This window comes from Chanodichthys erythropterus, chromosome 12 (assembly GCF_024489055.1).
Source record: "Chanodichthys erythropterus isolate Z2021 chromosome 12, ASM2448905v1, whole genome shotgun sequence".
NCBI classification, from domain to species: Eukaryota; Metazoa; Chordata; class Actinopteri; order Cypriniformes; family Xenocyprididae; genus Chanodichthys; species Chanodichthys erythropterus.
The window spans coordinates 43553510-43576369 of record NC_090232.1 but is presented as its reverse complement, the minus strand read 5'-3'; the positions used below and the strand labels follow the sequence as shown (position 1 = coordinate 43576369).

General features: G+C 37.9%; 1 protein-coding gene across 6 annotated transcripts in view; it reads right to left on the bottom strand.

Moving 5' to 3' along the window:
- The window catches only part of inpp4b (inositol polyphosphate-4-phosphatase type II B), a 208034-nt gene that overhangs the window by 12312 nt on the left and 172862 nt on the right, over positions 1 to 22860 (bottom strand). For all 6 annotated transcript variants that reach the window (XM_067404889.1, XM_067404894.1, XM_067404890.1 and 3 more), the window contains 5 exons: positions 18270 to 18396; positions 16117 to 16257; positions 15889 to 15986; positions 8439 to 8551; positions 6503 to 6657 (listed from right to left, as the gene is read on the bottom strand). In XM_067404889.1, the coding sequence (XP_067260990.1) occupies positions 6503 to 6657; positions 8439 to 8551; positions 15889 to 15986; positions 16117 to 16257; positions 18270 to 18396 (634 nt within the window). The remainder of the gene's footprint in view (positions 1 to 6502; positions 6658 to 8438; positions 8552 to 15888; positions 15987 to 16116; positions 16258 to 18269; positions 18397 to 22860) is intronic.

The following is a 22860-nucleotide window of genomic DNA, read 5'->3' as shown; positions in this document are numbered from 1 at the left end:
AGCTGGATCACATTTACCATGATTAAGTTATATATAGTCAAATCAAAATGTATTCAGACACCCTGAACATTTCATTCATTATTACAGTTTATTCATTATAGTTTAAAAAAATGGTAATAAAATATAACAAGATCTCGTAATCTCATAATGTTAATTATGTCAGATAACACTTGTTCAGGTCAAAGTGTCTGTATATTTGAAGAGTTCAGATGCAAAAGCCTCTAAGTGCCGTTTGAAATTTTCTTCTTAAATGAGCATTTTTATCAAGCTTGTATGTTTAGGTTGAGTAATTTCACTTTAATGTCAATTAATTTCATTGCCATTAACGTGAATTAACTGAACATAAACACTTGATAAACTTATGATAAAAATGCTAATTTTAGAAGAAAATTTCAGACGACACTTAGAGGCTTTTGCATCTGAACTCCTCAATTTTTGGTTCCAAATTTTTATCAATTTTTCTGGCAGTCCACTGTATGAAAAATGTTTGGCTATAATATGTCACAGATTACTTTATTTTGCTATCCTCACTTACATAAATTAACTATAGTGTCCTGCACCCAGTAGTAAAAAAATATATGAAATTATATCTAGTGTCTGAATAATTTTTGGTTTGACTGTATATATAGCAAATGAATCATATTTTGTCACAGACATATTTGGAAAGTAAAACAAACGAATGAGATTAGCCTACCCTGGTGGGAAAAAAAATACAAAAATGTATTTGAAATACATTTATTTTGTGCTTAGTGTATTACAAATACATTTACATATTTATGTGCTTAATAAAAATACACTGTGATTGTACTTTTGGTATACTAAACTGGTATACTTAAAGTCTGCTAAATTGTAACTAACAACTAATTTTGCACTTTATAATTGTATACTTTAGGTACACTTTAAATATATCTTGCATTTAAACACAATCGATCCAACAAAGATCCAAGAAAGATCACACAATCCATATTGATATTGATATTAAAACACTTTTTTAGGCATAATATTAAGAAATGTGCAATGTACAATCAAGAAATATTACTAATAAAGTTTAATTATAATTTTATCAGTACTTTTTTTTTTTTTTTATTTCTGATTTTATATTAGTCTTAAATATGTGATCCCGCCAGTGAAAACCCAGCTAAAGTCTTTTTTTTTTTTTTGATTCCCTGTTTTCTACATAAAATCATCATACATGATGTAAAGAATAATCTGTGAAATTACAACCTTGATATCTTTGACTGACTAAGACCATGTCAAAGATTTGCTGAATTTCGGGCTCAGAAAATCATGTTCCGATTTAAAAACAAGCTTATTTTTAAAACTGCAACACATTTGAACCCTAATTATCCTGACTATGTGCCATATACCACATTAAAGCTAAGATTCTCCCATTTTCAGAAATATATGACACATTTATTTCTTAAACTGTCACTGTCATGATTTGTATAATTTTGTAAGTAAAATGAAATGTCAGCAGAAAATATCATTTATATATATATATATATATGAGTGAATATATATAACACATCACTCATTAACATTAATATTAAAGACCGAATTATGGATCTAATATTCAGCATTCATTTCTACAAAATGATATTACATTTCACGACCGTTTCAAAGTGAAATGTCCAGTGAGTGGCACTAGAAGCATGATCAGTTTTATCCAAAACAGATGAACGTGAATCTGGCAATGTTTTATTGCATTGTTTTTTGTCTGCATCATTGCCACTATGAATTAAAACATTCGGAACCCAAGCCCTCATCACCACAAGTACGCTACAGTTCTATTCCATGTCAGAAAAGCCAAACATATGGAGCTGGTTATGTGGTGCAAACTCCAAAATGTATTTGTTTACAAATAATGCTTAATTTTGTTGGACAGATGTGTTTCCAGAATGATTTTCCAAAAGTTCACTTAAGGACTAATTATTTTAACATGTAGTTGAATAATGTGTTGTTAATGTTACACACACCGTTCCTGTTCTTTATCTCAGACAGCTGCCTTCTAACAATCAGCATCCTTACAAACGCTTCAAACAACTAAGAAAGTCAGTGGAGAAAGGCGTATAGTTCATCATAACATCGTAATAGACTTGCTATACTGATAAATCTACACCAGTTTTCATATCAACAGCAAAAGTACCGGGATGACCTGGCTTCTCTCGAGACTTTCCTGCTTCAGAGCAGTCATAGTTAATGATATGCTAAAGCCTGCCGGCACGTTGTTGTGATTGGTTACAAGGTAGTCTGTGATGTCACAAACACCAGCGATTTCAAACCGCGGGTTTTTGGTTTACTGCAGTTTCAAACATGAAATTCTCAGCAATGGTGATGACTTATTAATTTGCACATGGTTTGTCTTAAAGCATATCAAAAACACTACATAGGCATACAAACAACATTAAAAAACTTGATTTTCACCACAGGGGGACTTTAATGGATTTGAAGTAAACTTAGTATGAAATAACTGTATTTTAAATAGATTTTGGTAAAGTTTTTTTTTTTTTACTAGGGTACTCTTCTAACTTTAAATAATTTCTTGATGTTAAATGAGTAGTGGCAATGTTACTGAGTCAAAGTGTGCAAAATAATAATATTAATGTAAATCTAGTGATTGTGTACTCATGAGTGACAAAGATTTAACGATTAAACAATATATGCTGCTTCTGAACTTCAAATGAAACTATGTTAGTAGGCGACACAGTCCTATACTCTGTGAAAGTGCCTTTGTTTGGGAATATTCGGGATAAACTGTGTGTGTTTCTATTCAAGCAGATGGTAGTGAAATACTATAATAGGTAACGTGCTGTGATAATATTCAGCTGCCAATGAAAGTTTCCACTTCTTTTTAAGCCTTCTCGCCTGCATGGACAACTTCTGCTTCAATCCTCTTTTGTGGTGAAAGCTTCCTGCCTCCTAAGTTTCACAACAACCGGTCAAGCTCTTAAAACGTGTTGCTATACAATTCACCACATGATACATGTGCTACACATGCTGGATGAGGACACTGAAGTTGAACTCAGAGGCCCTCAGTGCTGGCCTTTTTTTCCTCAAACATGAACAGGAAGCATGTGTCACATATTTTAGCTGTATCAGTTAATCTTCACCCATTAGCTACACTGGATTGTATTTCAAACTAAACCAATCTAAGTGCTCACATACTGCTCGAGATAAGGGATCTGTTTCATAACCTACTTAGGAAGTATTTTATTGCATCATGGGTGTCTTTTGCTACATCTTTGTTTTTGGGCACAACCAAGTCCAAACATCACACAAGACATTCTTTACTTATTATTTTTTTTTTACCTCTTATAATTAATAATTTATTTAAAAATCAAAGAGGAAATGGGTCTGTTTCTGTTATGGAATACTGATTGGAGAATGCTGTTAAAACTGTGTGCTTTTCAAGCAAATTTCATATCCATAAATCCAGTGTTGGGGGTATTGCTTATAAATCAAGAACAAAGCATTTATAGCTGTATTTATAAACGGCTTACTAATATCTATTAATGTTTTATAAATGATGAATTGACTATTTACTAATGCTTAACTAATTCTTCATAGTGTGCAGTTATTATAAAGTGTTACCAAATGATCCAAAACAAACATCAAAACCAACACAGAAATGTGTCACTGAGCACAAAATGAAGCTTCTGCCATGACCATCTCAGTCCCCTGACCTGAACCCTAAAGAAAATGAGTGGAGTGAACTGAAGGGAAGAAGCACCAACATGGAGCTGGAATCTGAAGGATCTGGAGAGATTCTTAATGAAGGAATGATCTCTGATCTCTTGTCAGATGTTCTCCAAACTTATCAGGCATTATAGGTGAAGACTCAGAGCTTTTGTCTTGGCAAAAGGAGGTTGCAAAAAGTATTGAATAAAAGGCCAATAATTGTGGCCAACGTGTTTTGGAGAAAAACATTTATTTCATAATGTGATTTCCCCCCACTTTCAATTCTTTTCCCTCAATGAAAGGATAGATTTTTGCTAATTTTATGAATTAAAGACCAAAAGGTTAAACAATGCAGATTTATTTTTACAGTCATATTTGATCATATACTGTGAAATAAAATGTCTCATATCATGGTCATATGGCATATATATATATATATATATATATATATATATAAATATAAATATACACTGTAAAAAATAAAACAACCCTTTGTTCAGCAAACAGTTTTTTTTTAGTTACAGATAATATGAATTGTGAATATTGTGAGTCTATGTAAAAATGCATGTTAGTCCAACAATATTTTGCAAAATGTTGTAGCAACATCATTAACCAAGTTGAATGAACAAACATTTTTTAATTGAATTGCGCGCGCATACATCTACGGGGTTTCCCTTCTCATTATCAGCATCGCCACGTTTTCTTGCTGCCATTTTGGACTTGGAGCGGGGAGAAACAGGTTTCAGGTGAGTAATTAATGTTAATTAATTTTAGGCACTTGAAATGAAAAGTGGACATGAGTTGTTTTTCTTCTTCTTTTTTTAAATGTATTTATTTATTTTATTTTTTTTACAAACAACGTCTGTCAGTGATGCAAATATGTTTGCATAGTGGGTACATTGATACCAACAACTTTTATGCTGTTTTTGTGTACAGTTAAGTGATTTAATGAGAAATTGTATTGCACTGATTTTTTTTGGTGTTAAAAATTGTCTGTATGCTTAGTGTATACAAAATTTAAGTTCCTACTGAAGATGGAATCTGGACTTTTTCTTTAAAGTGCAGCTGTTGTGTCACAACTTTAAAAAAAAGTTAAATATTGTGAACCGAGTTTGTGCTCGGTGAGCATCTTATTTCTAAATGAAATAAATGATAAAGTAAATGTTTTATGACCTGTCTTTATTTTGCCAATTGAACATTTCTCATCCAAAAAACATAAAAAAGCTAATTAACTGAACAACAGCAATTGCGGTGACATAAATATCATTATTAGGAAAATTAAAAAATCAGAATTGCGTAGACAAGCAAGTGTTAGTTGGCTAACATGCATAATAATTTTGCCAATTGAAAATTCTTCATCCACAGAACATAAAAAAGCAAATTAACTGAACAACAGTAGTTGGTGTAAAACAAAAATCTTAATTGGGAAAATATGAAAATCAGAATTGCAAAAACAAGCAAGTGTTAGTTGGCTGAACATTGTATCATTACTATGTGTAATTATTTAAAATACATTGAGACAACGCAAAAGTCTTAATGCATCAGGTTGACTCACTTTTTTACGTTTTCGCAGCAAATTTTTTTTTTATATATATATAGAGCTATGGAAAAAAGTAAGAGACCACTCCAAGTTCAGAAATCAATGTTAAGCGGTCTCTTAATTTTGATCACCCCTTGCTCACCTGTCCTGTATTTCACCATGAGATATCTGGTAATCCAACATTTGTCCAAAACTAGAACCTTTTTTTGTTATAAAAAACAAGCCCTGTCCAGGTGAAAAAAGTAACACAAAAGTAACATAATACATTACTTTTCTTAAAAAGTAATTAAGCAACGCAATTTGTTATTTTTAAGGGAGCAATGCAATACTGTAATGCATTAATTTTCAAAGTAATTTTCCCCAACACTGCATAAATCCTACGGAGGGACGTGGTCGTGGAAAAAAATTGGGATGGGAGGAATTTTTTTTTTTTTTAAGCTTTTGCATTCCCTTGCAAAATGTTGCGTTCCCACGCAAAGATATTTGCATTCCCTTGTGACCTAACCCTTATTGTTCCCTTACTGTGAGCTCAGATTCAAACACTTCCTCTTTAATGGTCTGCTGGCTGGCAGTAGTGTTACAGTTAGTTCCATACGTTAATAATGCACACAAATATTGCACAGCTCATAAAGATCCTCGCATCCCAAATTTTCCCCACCACCACGGGGCTCGGTAAAATCCAGACTGACAGTTGATTCAGTTATTTAGTTGATTCCCTACTTTTTCTCAGAATTCCCACAATTGCAAGTTTATAGCTCACAATTCTAAGGAAAATACAGTTCTACTACAGAGACATGGTAGTGAAAAAAATACGAGATGGGAAGAATGCAAAGGTTCTTGGGAAAATGCCAAAATTTTGTGAGTGAACAGAAAGTTTCCCAGGGGAACGCAAAAGCGCTGACATCATTTGTTTTGCTCCCATCTAAACTTTTCACTTCACAATGTCATATAGGGGCTCCGTAGAGAAAAGCATGACAAATAGTCATAAAATGTGACAGTTTTTTAAATTAATTAATTTATATTTTATTCTGGAAGAGACAAGCTTCCATAGAATAGAGCAATTATTTTGGGGTAGATCTGTGTGATTTCTGTGAATGCTGATATAATGGGTAAAAATGCTGCTTGTTACTTTGCTAAATATATTAAAACAGCCAAGACAGACTTTATCAGAATGAGATATTAAATGTCAAGTAAAAGGTTAAAGGTCAAGTGAAATGTTAATGCATGCATGCATGATGAGGACAGACGTGTCTGAACCAGAGGAAGGATGTGGTGGGTGCTTACCTCCGCATGCAGTCCAGAGCACGAACAAAGTAATCTTTATTGAGCTGGTGCTCGTCCCGCAGCAGAGAGCACTGCTCCAGTGTCACTGACATAGACGTCCTGTCTTTGGCACTTTTACAGCTGGTGAAACGAATACCATTCATCCGTCGACAGATCTGAGGAGAGACAGACAGATTGTTTTTACTTTCACTGCCTCCAGATAAAGTGGTGTTTATGAATTGGTGGTTGAGTGACATACTGAAAATTCACACCAAACATAAAAATACAATATCCAATAAAATATAATAATAATTATATATAAAATAACATGCAAATACATACACATACATTAACGTTCAAACTTTTGGGGTTGGAAAGTGATTTTTTGTTTTCCTACTTAAACTACAGAGAAAGAGAGTGATTAAAACATTTGAGATTTTAACTAAGATTAAGTCCATTATGAAAGGTAGGGAAACTCGTTTCCACCTGCTATGTGCCTGAACATAAAGTTTCCTTTGTTGTCGTTTGCTTGATTATATCGTGTATTGTGCACAGTTGGATCTCTTATTTACATAATGTCTAAACACAGCACTTAAAGGGGTCATGAACTGCATTATTTCATTATTTTATAATGTTTCCTGGGGTAAAACTTAGTATGATTTTAAATCAAAAATGGTCATAATTTAGAAATAAAAGGCATTTTTCCAACCTTGATTTTATCCCTCTGATTTGAACGCACTGTTTTAAGGGGCGTGTCTGCTGCGAGACTTCAATGTCAACGCCCACTGCTGTGAGTGACTAACATCTTTCCATTCGAAATAGCTAAGCATAACGCTCTCGAAAACTTTTAGCACGTTTTTACTATTACAGTTCTCAAGGTTTACTAATTGTGAAAAGTGTTAATCATAACATTATATTTAGATTGTGGCGTGAAAGGTTGCAGTGATGAGCATGTAGCCGATCACAGACATGCTGAGTGCATGAATACAGTGACCTTGTCACTTGTCATTGTAACTCGATTTCTGCACACTAACGAATGCTTTCATCATAACTAACACTGCAAACACAATAATGTAAATAAGAGATTCTAACAGGAGTTTTGGGAAGAGTCCACAACTCAGTCACTGTTTGATTGACTGCTCCAGCGATTGTAAAGGGAGTGTTCTTTGATCATTTTCGATATATAATTTAATCACAGTTTAAATAAACAAGTTTATTGCTTAGTGTTAGCGTCACGTCTGTTATTTACCTGCTACTTGTCACGTGTGAATCACGTGTGGTCTTTCACCACTCTGTGGCGTAATAAATAGGCACATTCCACAACCTGGAATCTGGGTTTGGTTTCAATAAAAGCTGTTTTTGGACTAACAAGCTTTCAGTTCTGAAACTTGCAGTATATTCTTGTAGTATGATGACCTATTATATATCAAAAGCTCAAGGAAAATAAGATTTCTCAATTCATGACCCCTTTAAACACCTGTGACTGGCTACATTGCTCACCACTGCGAAAAACACATTGTAAATGGAATAATCTGACATTCTCCTTAGCACGAACACCAGCTTGCCAACACTTTTTCGCTAATGTTATTATCACAAAGAAAACAGACCAGCAGTTATTGGGAGCTTTTCCCTCTCACAAGACGGAATCAAATCAGAAGCAGCAGAAGGAGGTGGTTTCAGTGAAAAAAAAAATCAAGTCCATATTTACTTTACCTCAATTAAAAGTTTAGTTCTCAAGATTCTGAGAAAAAATGGATTTAAACTCTCAAGACATTCAAGTCCAAGACATTCAAGATTAATATCTCTCATGAGTTTGGCATGAATTAAAAGGAATTTGTGGGGCTAACTGAAATACTATATATAAAAAAATCCCCAAATTGTTTTGCAAATGTGAGGTTATGAAACACAATTGCACAAACTTCCTGCACAGACTACATGAACTCAAGTTCAGCCTCACCATTCCTGCAAGCCACAGGATCTCCACATTCTTCCTCTTCTTGGTTACCACATTCTGTCCGAGGGTGTCAAGCAGTTCCTTAATGTCCATCTGTGTCTGAAAACGCGGCAGGCCTTTGGAGAGAAGAGACAAAGACAGAAGACACTTGAGATGTCATGCATCAACAAGTTTAAAGAGGGCTTGTTTGTCCCTGTATTGACAAGCACTAAAGATGAGATTGAAAAGAAATAAGAATATGAAAGAAATAAGAAATTATGGTAAGATTTTACAGTAGGATTCCATTACTTAATCTTAGTTAATACATTAGCAAACATTAACTAACTATACTATTGTTAGTATTTAAAAATCTTTGTTAATGTTAGTTATAATAAAAATACAACTGTTCATTGTTAGTTCATGTTTGCTTAGGATACATTAATATTAACAAATACAACTTTTGATTTTAATAATGTATCTAATGTAAATATCTTAGTGTAAATAGCGATAGATTCTATTTGAACTAAGTGCAAATAGCATATTTGGAGAGAAGAGACAAAGACAGAAGACACTTGAGATGTCATGCATCAACAAGTTTAAAGAGGGCTTGTTTGTCCCTGTATTGACAAGCACTAAAGATGAGATTGAAAAGTCTGGGGACATGTTATCTTTTGATAAACAGAGATGGAAAGAAGACAAGATGTGACACGCTTGGCATCCGTCTGCTGGGAGCATTCATCATCTGAAGCCGTCACGCTCCATGGACGTGATTGACATATCAGAACAATGAATTCCTGCACTCAAATCCTTAAAACGTGAGACTCTGTGCTCTGCACAAATACTGCAGAAGTGCCGCAGTGAGCCTGAACACACTGTGGCAATCCAATGGTGGAGAAAGGAGCCCAAGAACAAAGGAGAAGGTCCAAATTAGGAAAAGTCATCAACTGTGAGTACTTCCACCTGTTCACACTGCAAGCATGGAATCACTCACAGCTGTAGCCAATAATAGCCTAATGGAGGCCAGTATCCATGGGTTTCATGTGACGTCACTGTATGTTATCGCCACCATATTTGTGTCCGGTCAGAGCTGCGCGCCCTGTTGAAGTCTATGGTGACAGCAGCAAGTTTACAATGTGTCTGGGACATGTTGTGTTATTAGCCGTTTTAACAGTCATCAGAGAAACCCTGAACTACAACTTTATTCAATCCTAAAGGAGTTAGATTGGCGGAATTATTGGCTTCAGTCAGATGGGACCACACCACTGGCACCCAAACAGCAACGCCCAACATTAATAACTGCTGGGACTGTAATTTACATAACATTATAATGAGAACACTATTGTAATAAAGTGTTGTGAATACTCTATGTTGTTGTTTCAACGTGTTGTTGTGGGAAGTTAAACATTGATTACACATCTTGTCCAAACTTCCATTGTGCATTAGCATCATTTTTTAAATTTAATAAGTATAAATATCTGATTAATCTCATAAAGGATGTGTTTTCTGTATAAGAAGGGACTGTCTTCTTATACATGATATTTGAACCGTAAACACTTGTAATATAACGTTGTGAATTCGTTGGGCTTATTTGCTGTGTTTCGGAGTTATTGACTACGTTACTTCAGTTTATGGGTTTTGATTCTCTCCAGCTTCAGCGTGCGCAGCTCAAAACAGCAATGTTTTCTACTGTAATATTAAAAGGTTCATGTTTTCAAAAAATGAATGCATTATTTGTAATAGCTAGCACTTATATTGTTCTCGTATTATTTTCAAAAAATGCATGATTTGGTTAATAATAAGGATCACGAACAATAACAGATTTTTTCCTCAAATCATCTCATTTTGATAATAACATCACTGATTGAGCTGACGTTACACGCGCTGAATAAACACATGTGAACTGAATATGCTATGTTAATTAACTCAACGAAACACATCCTATATATGGTAATTCATATATATTTATACATAACTTATTTGCACAAAATCATGTGCGCATGAACTTGAACTAGTAACGTAGTCAGAAAAGCTCCTGTTGTATTTGCGTTCTTCCTGTAACAACACGCCAAAACACAGCAACTAGAATTCACATACAATAGTGTAGACAATTAAAATGTTATTAATATGACAGCCATAATCGTAGATAATGTTTTGTGTTGCAGTTTGAGCACTCGCGCTGAAGCTAAAGATGATCATCAATACAATGAAGCGCTGCTGCGTTAGTTGCCATCTTGGACACAAATATGGCGGCGGGCATAGCGGAAATGATGTCTTTGAAACCCATGGATAGGAGGTCAGGAACTTTGCTCCACTCAAGGGGAATGGTCCTGGGTGCAGACACCTCCAGGACGAGGCACGGAAACAAAGGGAGGCCTAGAGTGAATATGATAAGACAAGCATATTCCTGATTTAAATGTCCTTATTAGACCATTATCAGAGATTTTAAGTCCCATTTAATAAAATTACCTTGTTTAAATCTGTTTATCAGACTTTCTGCAAAAAATGAATCTCAGTTCAACCCCCAAATTAAATGAAAGAAATAAGAAATTATGGTAAGATTTTACAGTATGGTTCCATTACTTAATCTTAGTTAACACATTAGCAAACATTAACTAACTATACTATTGTTAGTATTTAATAATCTTTGTTAATGTTAGTTATAATAAAAATACAACTGTTCATTGTTAGTTCATGTTTTCTTAGATACATTAATATTAACAAATACAACTTTTGATTTTAATAATGTATCTAGTGTAAATATCTTAGTGTAAATAGCGATAGATTCTATTTGAACTAAGTGCAAATAGCGATAGATTCTTTTTACTCTAAATGAAAACTGCATATTTTCTTAGAGAGAGGGCCCTATTTTAACGATCTAAACGCAAAGTGTAAAGCGCACGGCGCAGGTGCACTCAGGGCGTGTCCAAATCCACTTTTGCTATTTTAACGGAAAAGCGATCTGTGCGCTGGGGCGCATTTTTGAAATGGGTTGTCCCTATTCTCTTAATGAGTAATAGGCGTAACGTTCAATAAACCAATCAGAGTGTCATCTCCCATTCCCTTTAAGAGCGGAATGCGCTCGCGCCATGGCGGATTGCTATTTACATGGCGGAATTTGTTGGCGGAAAAGCTGAACGCTTTTCAAGCGAAGAAACTGATCTGCTCGTGCGCGAAGTTAAAGCGGGCTTGCAAATGCAGTCTTGCAAATAGCTCCGCGCATTACATTACATTTTTATATTTAAGTAGCCTACACAATAATATTCTTTTACACTGTAATCCTTTTGTTTTTAATATTTGGCATGTTTGTGTGTTACGCATCCCTGTGTGTAATAAGCAAAGTCAACGCGTACTGTGGACGCGCCCAGAGGCGCAGCTTCTACCAACGCGCTCTAACGAAAAAATATTGCGACATTGACTTTAGACTTTATAGGTTTGAATTGGTCTATGGCGCAGTCTATTTTCAGCTCCTTAAAATAGCAATGCGCTGGAAATGCGCCTGAACACACCTCTTTTTTAGACCAACGCGCCCATGGGCGCACTAACTGGCGCAAATGCATTTACTAATTTCAAGGGTGTGGCGCTGAACGGGAAAACCTGAACGCCGCCGTAATCAGAGCTTCGTTCCTGAATGAATCAGTCATTTGAACAAACTGGTTGACTCACTCACTCATTAAGACAGTGACTTGCTGCCACCTACTGGCAGTTTAGTTTAGTTTCATATTTAAGGGACATTTTAATTAAAAAATTAAAATTAGAAAAAAAATCCATATTTAAATATTGAATTAAATTTATGTAGACAAATTGTAAATGCTGTTTAAATATACTAATGCCACTTCTCATTCTGTGTCACCTCTGTATTGCAAAGATGGATTTTGTTGATAATGATTTAATTTGATAGGTAACAGCCATATGTTACGGTTGCTGGTGTAGAGATGAGGCTGATACGGATTTCCACAATCAAACAATACTTTAATGAACACAAAGGCAGAGTACATCCAACATACGGTAACATAAACAGTGAACGGACAAGGAGTGAAGGGAGTGAGTGCAATATAAAGGGAGTGCTAACAATAGAGTCCAGGTGCAGGTGATGAGTGATGATGAGGAACTGACGAGGGAAGTGAGTGCAGGTGTGGAGAACAGGAGGATTATGGGAAATGGAGTCCAGGGAAACAAGGGATCTGTAACAGTACCTCCCCCTCCCGGTAGGCGCGTCCTCGCGCCGTAGATGTAACAACCGGGAGGGGGGCGGGCGCCCTGGAGACCTCAAACCGGAGCAGGGGGAGGAGTAGACTGGAGTGGAGGTCTCCAGGGCAGGTCCAAAAACCATGGCGGGCCAGGAGCCGTGGGCAGCCATGGTGGATCAGGAGCCGAAGGCGGCCATGGAGGGTCAGGGGCCGAAGGCGACCATGACGGTTCAGGGGCCGAAGGTGACCATGGCGGGTCAGGAGCCGTGGGCAGCCATGGCGGGTCAGGTGCAGCGGGCAGCCATGGCGGGTCAGGTGCAGCGGGCAGACATGCAGCGGGCAGACATGGCGGGTCAAGTGCAGCGGGCAGACATGGCGGGTCAGGTGCAGCGGACCGCCATGGCGGGTCAGGAGCTGACGTCCTCACGCCGTCAAGCCCAGTCGGCGCAGAAGGACCGGCGGGAGATGGCGGAATCCATGGCTCCGCCGACCGAAGCGCAGCCGGTGCTCCAGAAGGCCGCAGTTGAACACAGACGACAGACAACAAAGTGAACACCAGGGGGAGTGAGGAAGCCAACTGGAAACGAGGGATGGAGGGACGGAGCGGAGACGGAGGAGTGCAGTCCAGAGGGGAGGGCAGGCTGACGAGGGACCAAGGTGTGAACGGGGGCAGGATGGAGACTTGTGAGGCTGGAGGACTGATGGGCAACGGTGGAGCAGAGGGAGGTTGGAGCCAGGGTGTAGGTAATCGCCCAGAGGTCCGAGGTGGAGATCTGGGCGAGGGGGCTTGAGGTGGAGGTTCAGTACAAACACAAATGGATGGAGGTGGGAGAGGGAGGCAGGGAGGGTAAACAGTCTTAGGGCTGTATGTTGTTTCAACCACAAAGTTCATAATAGGGGCTGGCTCGGCGGCGGCTGGAGCTGCTTGCTCGGCGGAGACTGGCGCTGCTTGCTCGGAGGCGGAGACTGGCGCTGCTTGCTCGGAGGCGGAGACTGGCGCTGCTTGCTCGGAGGCGGAGACTGGCGCTGCTTGCTCGGAGGCGGAGACTGGCGCTGCTTGCTCGGAGGCGGAGACTGGCGCTGCTTGCTCGGAGGCGGAGACTGGCGCTGCTTGCTCGGAGGCGGAGACTGGCGCTGCTTGCTCGGAGGCGGAGACTGGCGCTGCTTGCTCGGAGGCGGAGACTGGCGCTGCTTGCTCGGAGGCGGAGACTGGCGCTGCTTGCTCGGCGGCGGAGACTGGAGAACTTTGCTCGGCGGCGGAGACTGGAGAACTTTGCTCGGCGGCGGAGACTGGAGAACTTTGCTCGGCGGCGGAGACTGGAGAACTTTGCTCGGCGGCGGAGACTGGAGAACTTTGCTCGGCGGCGGAGACTGGAGAACTTTGCTCGGCGGCGGAGACTGGAGAACTTTGCTCGGCGGCGGAGACTGGAGAACTTTGCTCGGCGGCGGAGACTGGAGAACTTTGCTCGGCGGCGGAGACTGGAGAACTTGGCTCGGCGGCGGAGACTGGAGAACTTGGCTCGGCGGAGACTGGAGAACTTGGCTCGGCGGAGACTGGAGAACTTGGCTCGGCGGAGACTGGGGTTGAGGGCCATTTCATCCCCTCAAATACAATTAAAATCCCCACAGGCACTGGAGCTGGCTCTGTGGGGACTGGAGCTGGCTCTGGAGATACTGGAGCTGGCTCTGGAGATACTGGAGCGGGCACTGGAGATACTGGAGCGGGCTCTGGAGATACTGGAGCGGGCTCTGGAGACACTGGAGCGGGCTCTGGAGACACTGGAGCGGGCTCTGGAGACACTGGAGCGGGCTCTGGAGACACTGGAGCGGGCTCTGGAGATACTGGAGCGGGCTCTGGAGACATTGGGGCCGCTTTCTTCCTCCTCCTCCGCTTACTGGGCCCAGTAGCGGAATATGGGTCCAGCCTGAGGCAGGCAGGGAGTTCGCTGGAAAGGTGTGCGGAGGAAGCCGGAGGTTGACTAACTGGCCCGGCCAACCGAGTTTCTGGATGAACCGGACGACAACACTGATCCTGAACCTCTTCTACCAAGAATTTGGAGCCATTCAACCACAAAATTAAATTGATAGTATCGCTTAAGGAGAAACAAAAAACAGGTTCATCAAAACGGATAGTGTCGTCATCCAATCCATCCAAAAACAGGGAGATCAACTGAGCGTCGGGCCAGTTAGACAAGTAAGCAAGCTCAACGAACTCCTCCACATACCTCTCCAGCGAACGTCCTACCTGCAGGAGCCCGATAATGCGTTCGCTGGCTGTTAGGGTGAGAGGCGATGGAGGAGCTGGATCCAGGGAGCTGGGGAAAGTCTCCATTTTTTTTCTCTGTGGAAATCCGGTCGGTTTAGGTCCGTTCTTCTGTTACGGTTGCTGGTGTAGAGATGAGGCTGATACGGATTTCCACAATCAAACAATACTTTAATGAACACAAAGGCAGAGTACATCCAACATACGGTAACATAAACAGTGAACGGACAAGGAGTGAAGGGAGTGAGTGCAATATAAAGGGAGTGCTAACAATAGAGTCCAGGTGCAGGTGATGAGTGATGATGAGGAACTGACGAGGGAAGTGAGTGCAGGTGTGGAGAACAGGAGGATTATGGGAAATGGAGTCCAGGGAAACAAGGGATCTGTAACACCATAATGTATAGGCTAGTATTAATTTTTATTTCTTCAGGTCTTAAAAGGCATTAAATTTGACTTTAAAAAATGTGCAGCAACCCTGAAAGAGAAAAATTAAATAAACTAAGTAAAAATTATTTAGACTGATAAACCCCCCCCCCCCCTCCCCCTATAAATATCGCGATATATCGATACAGTGATATTTTTTGTCCACAATAACCGTGGTGTGAAAAATCTAATATCGTGACAGCCCTAGACTGAAGAAAGAAAAACATGAACATCTTGGATGACATGGAGGTGAGTAAATTATCAGGAAATTATCATTTGAAAGTGAACTAATCCTTTAAGTGAACTAATCCTTTACTATATAATTAGTGTTAGGGTTTGGTTTAGGGTTAGTTGCTTTTAATTATGTATAATTTAATGTTAATCACTAGAGTAAGTACAGAGTAACTTAAAACAGTGTTACCGAATGTTGCATAAAGAAATTGATTTTTTTGTTTACTGCATTTTTAATATCAGTATAGTTTCTAAAAAAATAGTCTCCAATGCTCCTCATTTGCAAGTCGCTTTGGATAAAAGTGTATGCTTAATGATTAAATGCAATATATAAAATCACAAAGCTCAGTTTCTTGAGTGTTGAACTTACATTCAGACGGCACTGTGTTGATTAAGGATTTATAGTAACCTTCAAGAATCTCAAAGTTCTTCTGGTTTATTCTCTCCTGTAAAGATATATCACCAAACCTGAGAGGGAGAGAGCACAAAGAAAGCACAATAATCTTTTATCAGCTCAGACATGCTTTCCGTTGTGTGTTTTGCTGAGCATTCAGGCTTGCAGGGATTGTGTTTCATGTTTATCAGTCAGTGCTTGTACCTCTCAGCGATGGTTTGTTGCTCATTTATGCCCACGTTGAAGAGCACGGGGAGCACGCGTAGCGGCTTGCCCTCACGTAGCTCATCCGGGAGCGTTTGGAAGGCATGATGTGGGAGAGGCACCTCGACAGTGTAACGGTCTCTGGCATTAAAAAAAAAAAAAAAAAAAAAAAAAAAAAACATTTCCAACTCTGTCAACACTAGTATGCAGCTGCTCAACTTACAGGTTCCCACAGATTATTTTACAGTCTTTCCCCTTCCCCCTCCCTTTGAAACTAATTTTAGAGAGACTGGACTCACAAAGTACATATATATGTTTGTACACTACACTTTTAAAAATAAAGGTCCCAAAAGGGAGTTTTGCATCGATACCATATATTTTTGGTTCCCCAAAGAACATTGGAATGAACAGTTCATAAAATAACTCTTTTTTTAATTAGTATACACAACATAAAACAACAACAACTTCTTTTTCCTCTAAAAAAGAATGTTTTGGGGAATGGAAAGATTCCTTTGATGTTAAAGATTCTTTATGGAATCATAGATGCTGATAAAGAACATTTATTTGTAAGAGTGCACTTTTTTAGTTTTTTTTTTAGTTTTTTTAAACTGTCTCTTTTGCTCACCAAGGCTGCATTGTGCAAAAGCTGTGTTGCATAACGTTGTAAAATATTATTACAATTTAAAATAACTGTTTTGTATTTGTATATGTTAAAATGTAATTTATTCCTGTGATCAAAGCTGAATTTTCAGCATCATTATTCCAGTCTTCAGTGTCACATGATCCTGCAGAAATCATTCTAATATGCTGATTTGATGCTTAAAGGTGCCATCGAACGTTTTTTTACAAAATGTAAAATAAGTCTAAGGTGTCCCCTGAATGTGTCTGTGAAGTTTCAGCTCAAAATACCCCAAAGATTTTTTTTTTTTATTAATTTTTGCCTATTTTGGGGCATCATTAACTATGCACAGATTCAGGGGCTGCTGGCCCTTTAAATCTCATGCTCCCTGCCCATCGAGCTCACGACTCTATAATACAGGGCATTTACAAAGTTCACACAGCTAATATAACCCTCAAATGGATCTTTACAAGATGTTCGTCATGCATGCTGCATGCATGCTTCGGGTCATGTGAGTATAGTATTTATTTGGGCGTTTATATTTGATTCTGAATTAGTTTGATGGTGCTCCATGGCTAAAGCTAACATTACACACTGTTGTGTTTATGAATTATACAGACTGCAAGTGTTTAAAAATGAAAATAATGACTCTTGTCTCCGTGAATACAGTAATAAACGATGGTAACTTTAACCAACAGTAGCCTACATTAGCAACATGCTAACGAAACATTTATAAAGACAATTTACAAATATCACTAAAAATATCATGATATCATGGATCATGTCAGTTATTATTGCTCCATCTGCCATTTTTCGCTGTTGTTATTGCTTGCTTACCTAGTCTGATGATTCAGCTGTGCACAGATCCAGACGTTAATACTGGCTGCCCTTGTCTAATGCCTTTCATAATGTTGGGAACATGAGCTGGCATATGCAAATATTGGGGGCGTACATATTAATGATCCCGACTGTTACGTAACAGTCGGTGTTATGTTGAGATTCACCTGTTCTTCAGAGGTTTTTTAAAAAAATGAGATTTATATAAGAAGGAGGAAACAATGGAGTTTGAGACTCACTGTATGTCATTTCCATGTACTGAACTCTTGTTATTTAACTATGCCTAGATAAATTAATTTTTTAATTCTAGGGCACCTTTAAGAAACTTTTCTGATTATTATCAATGTTAAAAATGGTTAAACTGCTTACTATTTTTGTGGAAATTGTTTTTTGATACTTTGATGAACAGAAAGTTCAAAAGAATGACATTTATTTGAAATAGAAATCTTTTGTAACATCATACATTTTAAATATTATTACGGCTCAGAAGGTACTACGATACTACGAGCCAGGACAAACTCAGGCTTTCAGAAGTGCAACTGTGCTACCCGTAATGCTACCGGCTCCGACTTGTCACAGTTTTAAAATTCCTTCATTTTCCATGTTATTTTTTTAATGACTGTGGGAAACCTGAATATGAATACACCATGTGTTTGTGTGTGTGTGTGTGTGTGTGTGTGTGTTGGGTCTCTCTCACCGTCTACCGCTGATGGTGGGCTGCAGGCTGACTGCTTCTTCAGACGCTGCCTCTGTGATCCTGAAGGTCACTCTGTGCAGGTCAGAGATTCCCACCTCCATGTCCTCCAGCATTCCTATTTCTTCACCTGTGTGGCAGAGATCGGTGTTAATACATATAGATAGAACCTTTTTGAGTCCCTTGTTTGTCCTGAACAGTTAAACTGTCCATTGTTCTTCATATTCTTCACTATTCTTCATTCTGGCTGTTTGCATATTCGAACCCTTCGCAGCAGTGACTGTATGATTTTGAGATCCATCTTTTCACAATAATGTGAAACTGAGAGATTCAGATGCAAATATTAAAAAAGACTGATGCTCCAGAATTGGTTTATTATCTTGATTATGCTCAGATATTTATTGTTAATCATCAGTCTTTGTGTATAAATAGCCCTCATGTTTCATTGTTCCTTTGTCTAGCTTTGTTCTCTGTACCGCTGTTCACATTTGTTTACTTGTGAGTTTACATCAAGTTCACATTTCTTGTCAAGCCAAGCCATTGTTATTGGTTTATGTTTATTTGGAATAAAGCTGCACGTGGCTTCTCATGGAAACCTGCATCATTCGACGTTTGTACAGCATATTTATTGCACACATACACACACACACAATCTGTCAATCGATTAAAAAAAAAATACTGATTAATCAGACACATTTTCTGTAATTAATTGCAATTAATGATGATTAAAAATGAGTTTTTAATATTTTCTATTGTAATAATTTCACAGTTACTCTCCAAATTAATGCAGAAACAACTTAAAGTCCTAGCTGGCATGTACCTCACTGCTGAGAGACACTCATCCTCATAACCAAGCATATAGTATAGACATCCCACTGCCACATCTACACATTAGCACCGTTTGCTTAAAGACATTACTAAAGTGTCTTAATTCTCTATGTATTTTCCAAGCTGATGGTCCCATGGGGGGTTAATGTAAAGCTCTGTATGTTCAATTAATTTTGGAGCAAGAACTATACCGCCAAGGGTAACTTGTGTCTCAATAAACTCAAAGTAACTTGCCAAAGTGGTCCTGTCTGAACTGATACTAATCCTGCTACTGATATCTCTATCAAACTGATTAAAAAACAAACAAACAACAACAAAAACATTAATTATAGATATTCAACATTAGGCAATCAACATTACAGTATAACTAAAAGCTATCAATTGCAACATTTATTAGTCCTAACTTTTAATATAAGTGAACTTAAAACAATTTTCACATAAACCCATTATAATAAGTGTCATATTTACCTGTCTAACATGTAGGAAATATACAGAAATTGAATAAAGTTATCAAACACTTTACAGTCCTGACTACAAAAATTATAAACAAAATATACATTAATCCTTATTAAAGCTACAATTTTCTCTGCAGCTTTTGTTCTTTGATTAATGACAGACATCACAGCAACCAGTTTATTAGGCTGCTGTCACTTTAAAACCTGTCGCTGCCGAACATGAAGTGGATCTAACATGTCATTTTCTCGCAACTCTTTAAGCTCATTTAAGAAGTCAATTAAGACTGTATATTTATGAGTATACTCGACACAACGGGCATTTTGGCATAATTCTCTGTGTTATTATTTGTTCAAATGTGAAAGAGAACTCAATACTGATGCGCATCTTTCTGGGTCGTATGTGTGTGTCACAGACACAACATTCGCAGACAGCGTGTTCTCATTTGTCTTGTGGTGCTTGATTTGCATGAATAAGAATGTAATGCTAACCAAATTATTATGGAAAAAAACAGATGCTGCATTAATTGTATTAAATAGGCTATTTTTATCGCGTTAAACTGAAAAATTAATCACATGCGTTAACGTGCTAATTTTGACAGCACTAAAACATGGCTCCTCCACACCAAACTCACTCACCCATGTCTTTTTGGACCTTGCTTTGTGCACTGGTTTGCAGTCATGTTGGAACAGGAAGGGGCTGTCCCTAAACTGTTCCCAAAAAGTCGGGAGCATGAAATTGTCCAAAATGTCTTGGTATACTGAATCATTAAAGGGATAGTTCACCCAAAAATGAAAATTCTGTCATCATTTACTAACCCTCAGGTTGTTCCAAACCTGTATGAATTTCATTGCTCTGTTGAACACAAAGGAAGATATTTTGAATAATGTGGGAAACTGAACAGTCCTGGGGCACCACTGACTTCCATAGTTTCCATTTTTTTTTCTTAATATGGAAGTCAATGGTGCTCCAAAGCTGCCTAGTTACAAACTTTCTTCAAAATATCTTCCTTTGTGTTCGGCGGAACAAAGAGATTTTTACAGGTTTGACAGAATTTTAATTTTTGGGCGAACATCCCTTTAAGAGTTCCTTTCACTGGAACTAAGGGTCAAGCCCAACCCCTGAAAAACAAGCCCACACCATAATCCCTCCTCCACCAAACTTTACACTTGGCACAATGCAGTCAGGCAAGAACTTTTCTCCTGGCAACCGCCAAACCCAGACTCATCCATCGGATTGCCAGACAGAGAACCTTGATTCGTCACTCCAGAGAACACGTCTTCACTGCTCTAGAGTTCAGTGGCGGTGTGCTTTACTCAATTGCATCCGACGCTTTGTATTGCACTTGGTGATGTAAGGCTTGGATGCAGCTGCTCGGCCATGGAAACCCATTCCATGAAGCTCTCTACGCACTATTCTTGAGCTAATCTGAAGGACACATGAAGTTTGGAGGTCTGTAGCTATTGACTCTGCAGAAAGTTGGCGACTTCTCCACACTGTGCGCCTCAGCATGCGCTGACCCCGCTCTGTGATTTTACGAGTTGCTGTTGTTCCCAGTTGGAACATTTAGTAGTGAGCAAATTTCACGAATGGACAGGAGGCAACCTATGACAGTACCACGCTTGAGTTCACTGAGCTCCTGAGAGCGACCCATTCTTTCACAAATGTTTGTAGGAGCAGTCTGCATGCTTAGGTGCTTGATTTTATACACCTGTGGCCAAGGAAGTGATTGGAACGCCTCAATTCAATGATTTGAAGGGATGTCCCAATACTTTTAGCAATATAGTGTATGTATAAATTTTCAATTATGTTCAAAAACTTAAAAGCTGATGTGCAATATAGTCAATACAAGCATCCAAATGGAAATGTATATTTTACAAATGCTTAATTACATAAATTGTATGGTACATATCAATACTATTAGTATTGAATTATAAGGTGGCATACATTTCTAATCAACATTTCTCTTACATTTTTATGCATTATGAGACTGCTGCCTACATAGGTAGCTGGAGGATTTGAAACAGAGCCATTGTTTGTTTTATATTTGAATCATTTTTACCACTGAGGACATGTCCATAGGGAGGTTTTGTCAGGTTTCATTAAGTCAAGGAGTAAATTTGGTCCCTAAAGTAAAGCTAAGTAAACATTTACATGATGTTACATTTGTGCATCTGGCCATCTGACTTCCTCCAAAATATTTACTAGTACTTGTGCACCTGGGAATCCATGATCATATCATTTAGTAATGCTCTTACCGAATGCTTCAGCAGATCAGCTACACCCACATAAAAAATAACTGGTTCAGAAAGACTAAAACTAAAACTAAAGCCATAAAAAGTAATTTTCATTTTCATTGCCCAACTCCAACATTCCTTTCAACAAGCCCCATTTGACCAGATGAATGCTGATCCTGGAACATGTTGTACTTTATCGCAAAATTTCATTCTTTAAACATTAGTTCAACTGTTACATGTTACATAGTTACATCTTCAACACGGCAACTGCGGTGAACTTAGGTCAAAATCTTTATCGCCTTGAGATGCAGGTACAAGCTGTAATCTGCAATCTAAAGAGCACATGCAGCTGGAAAATGTAATAACTTTATGTGAGCATTAGATCACATTAGATTAGATTAGTCTTAGATGTCTAAATCTACAACTAAGAGAAATGAGAATACACAATTAAGTGTCACCTGATACGATAACGTTTTTATATACTGTATATATATATATATATATATATATATATATATATATATATATGAAAATTAAAAAAATATTGTCTAATATCCAATATGGTATGGCTTATTGTATCCTTAGTATAAAAGATGCCAAATTGCAATAAATAGTATATTTATTATTATTATTATTATTACTACTAATAATAATCACATGTAATATATTTCATTAAATTAACATTAGGTTTATGTTTGCCAAGTAACAAAGCAACTTGGCATTTAATATGAAATATATGATTAATACGGTATGTGCATTTGTATCTAGCCTCAACTAGGCTTGTTATTATTTATCAATCTAATTGCAGTTATTTGAGATAACTAAAATAATTGTGCAAATATCAATCACATTTTGTCATCCAAGGAAATTTAAGTGCTTACAGAAAAGGCAAAAGTGCAAAAATATGCAATAGTATGGTTCCTTTTCGGGTTAAGGAATAAAGAATATAAAAAAAAAATGTTTTTACACAAAGATATTTATATGAAATAAATAAAAGGTTTGTGAGTTTAGTTATTATATTATATTATATTATAATTCCATGTAAAAAAAAAAAAAAAAAAATCACTTATTAGGCT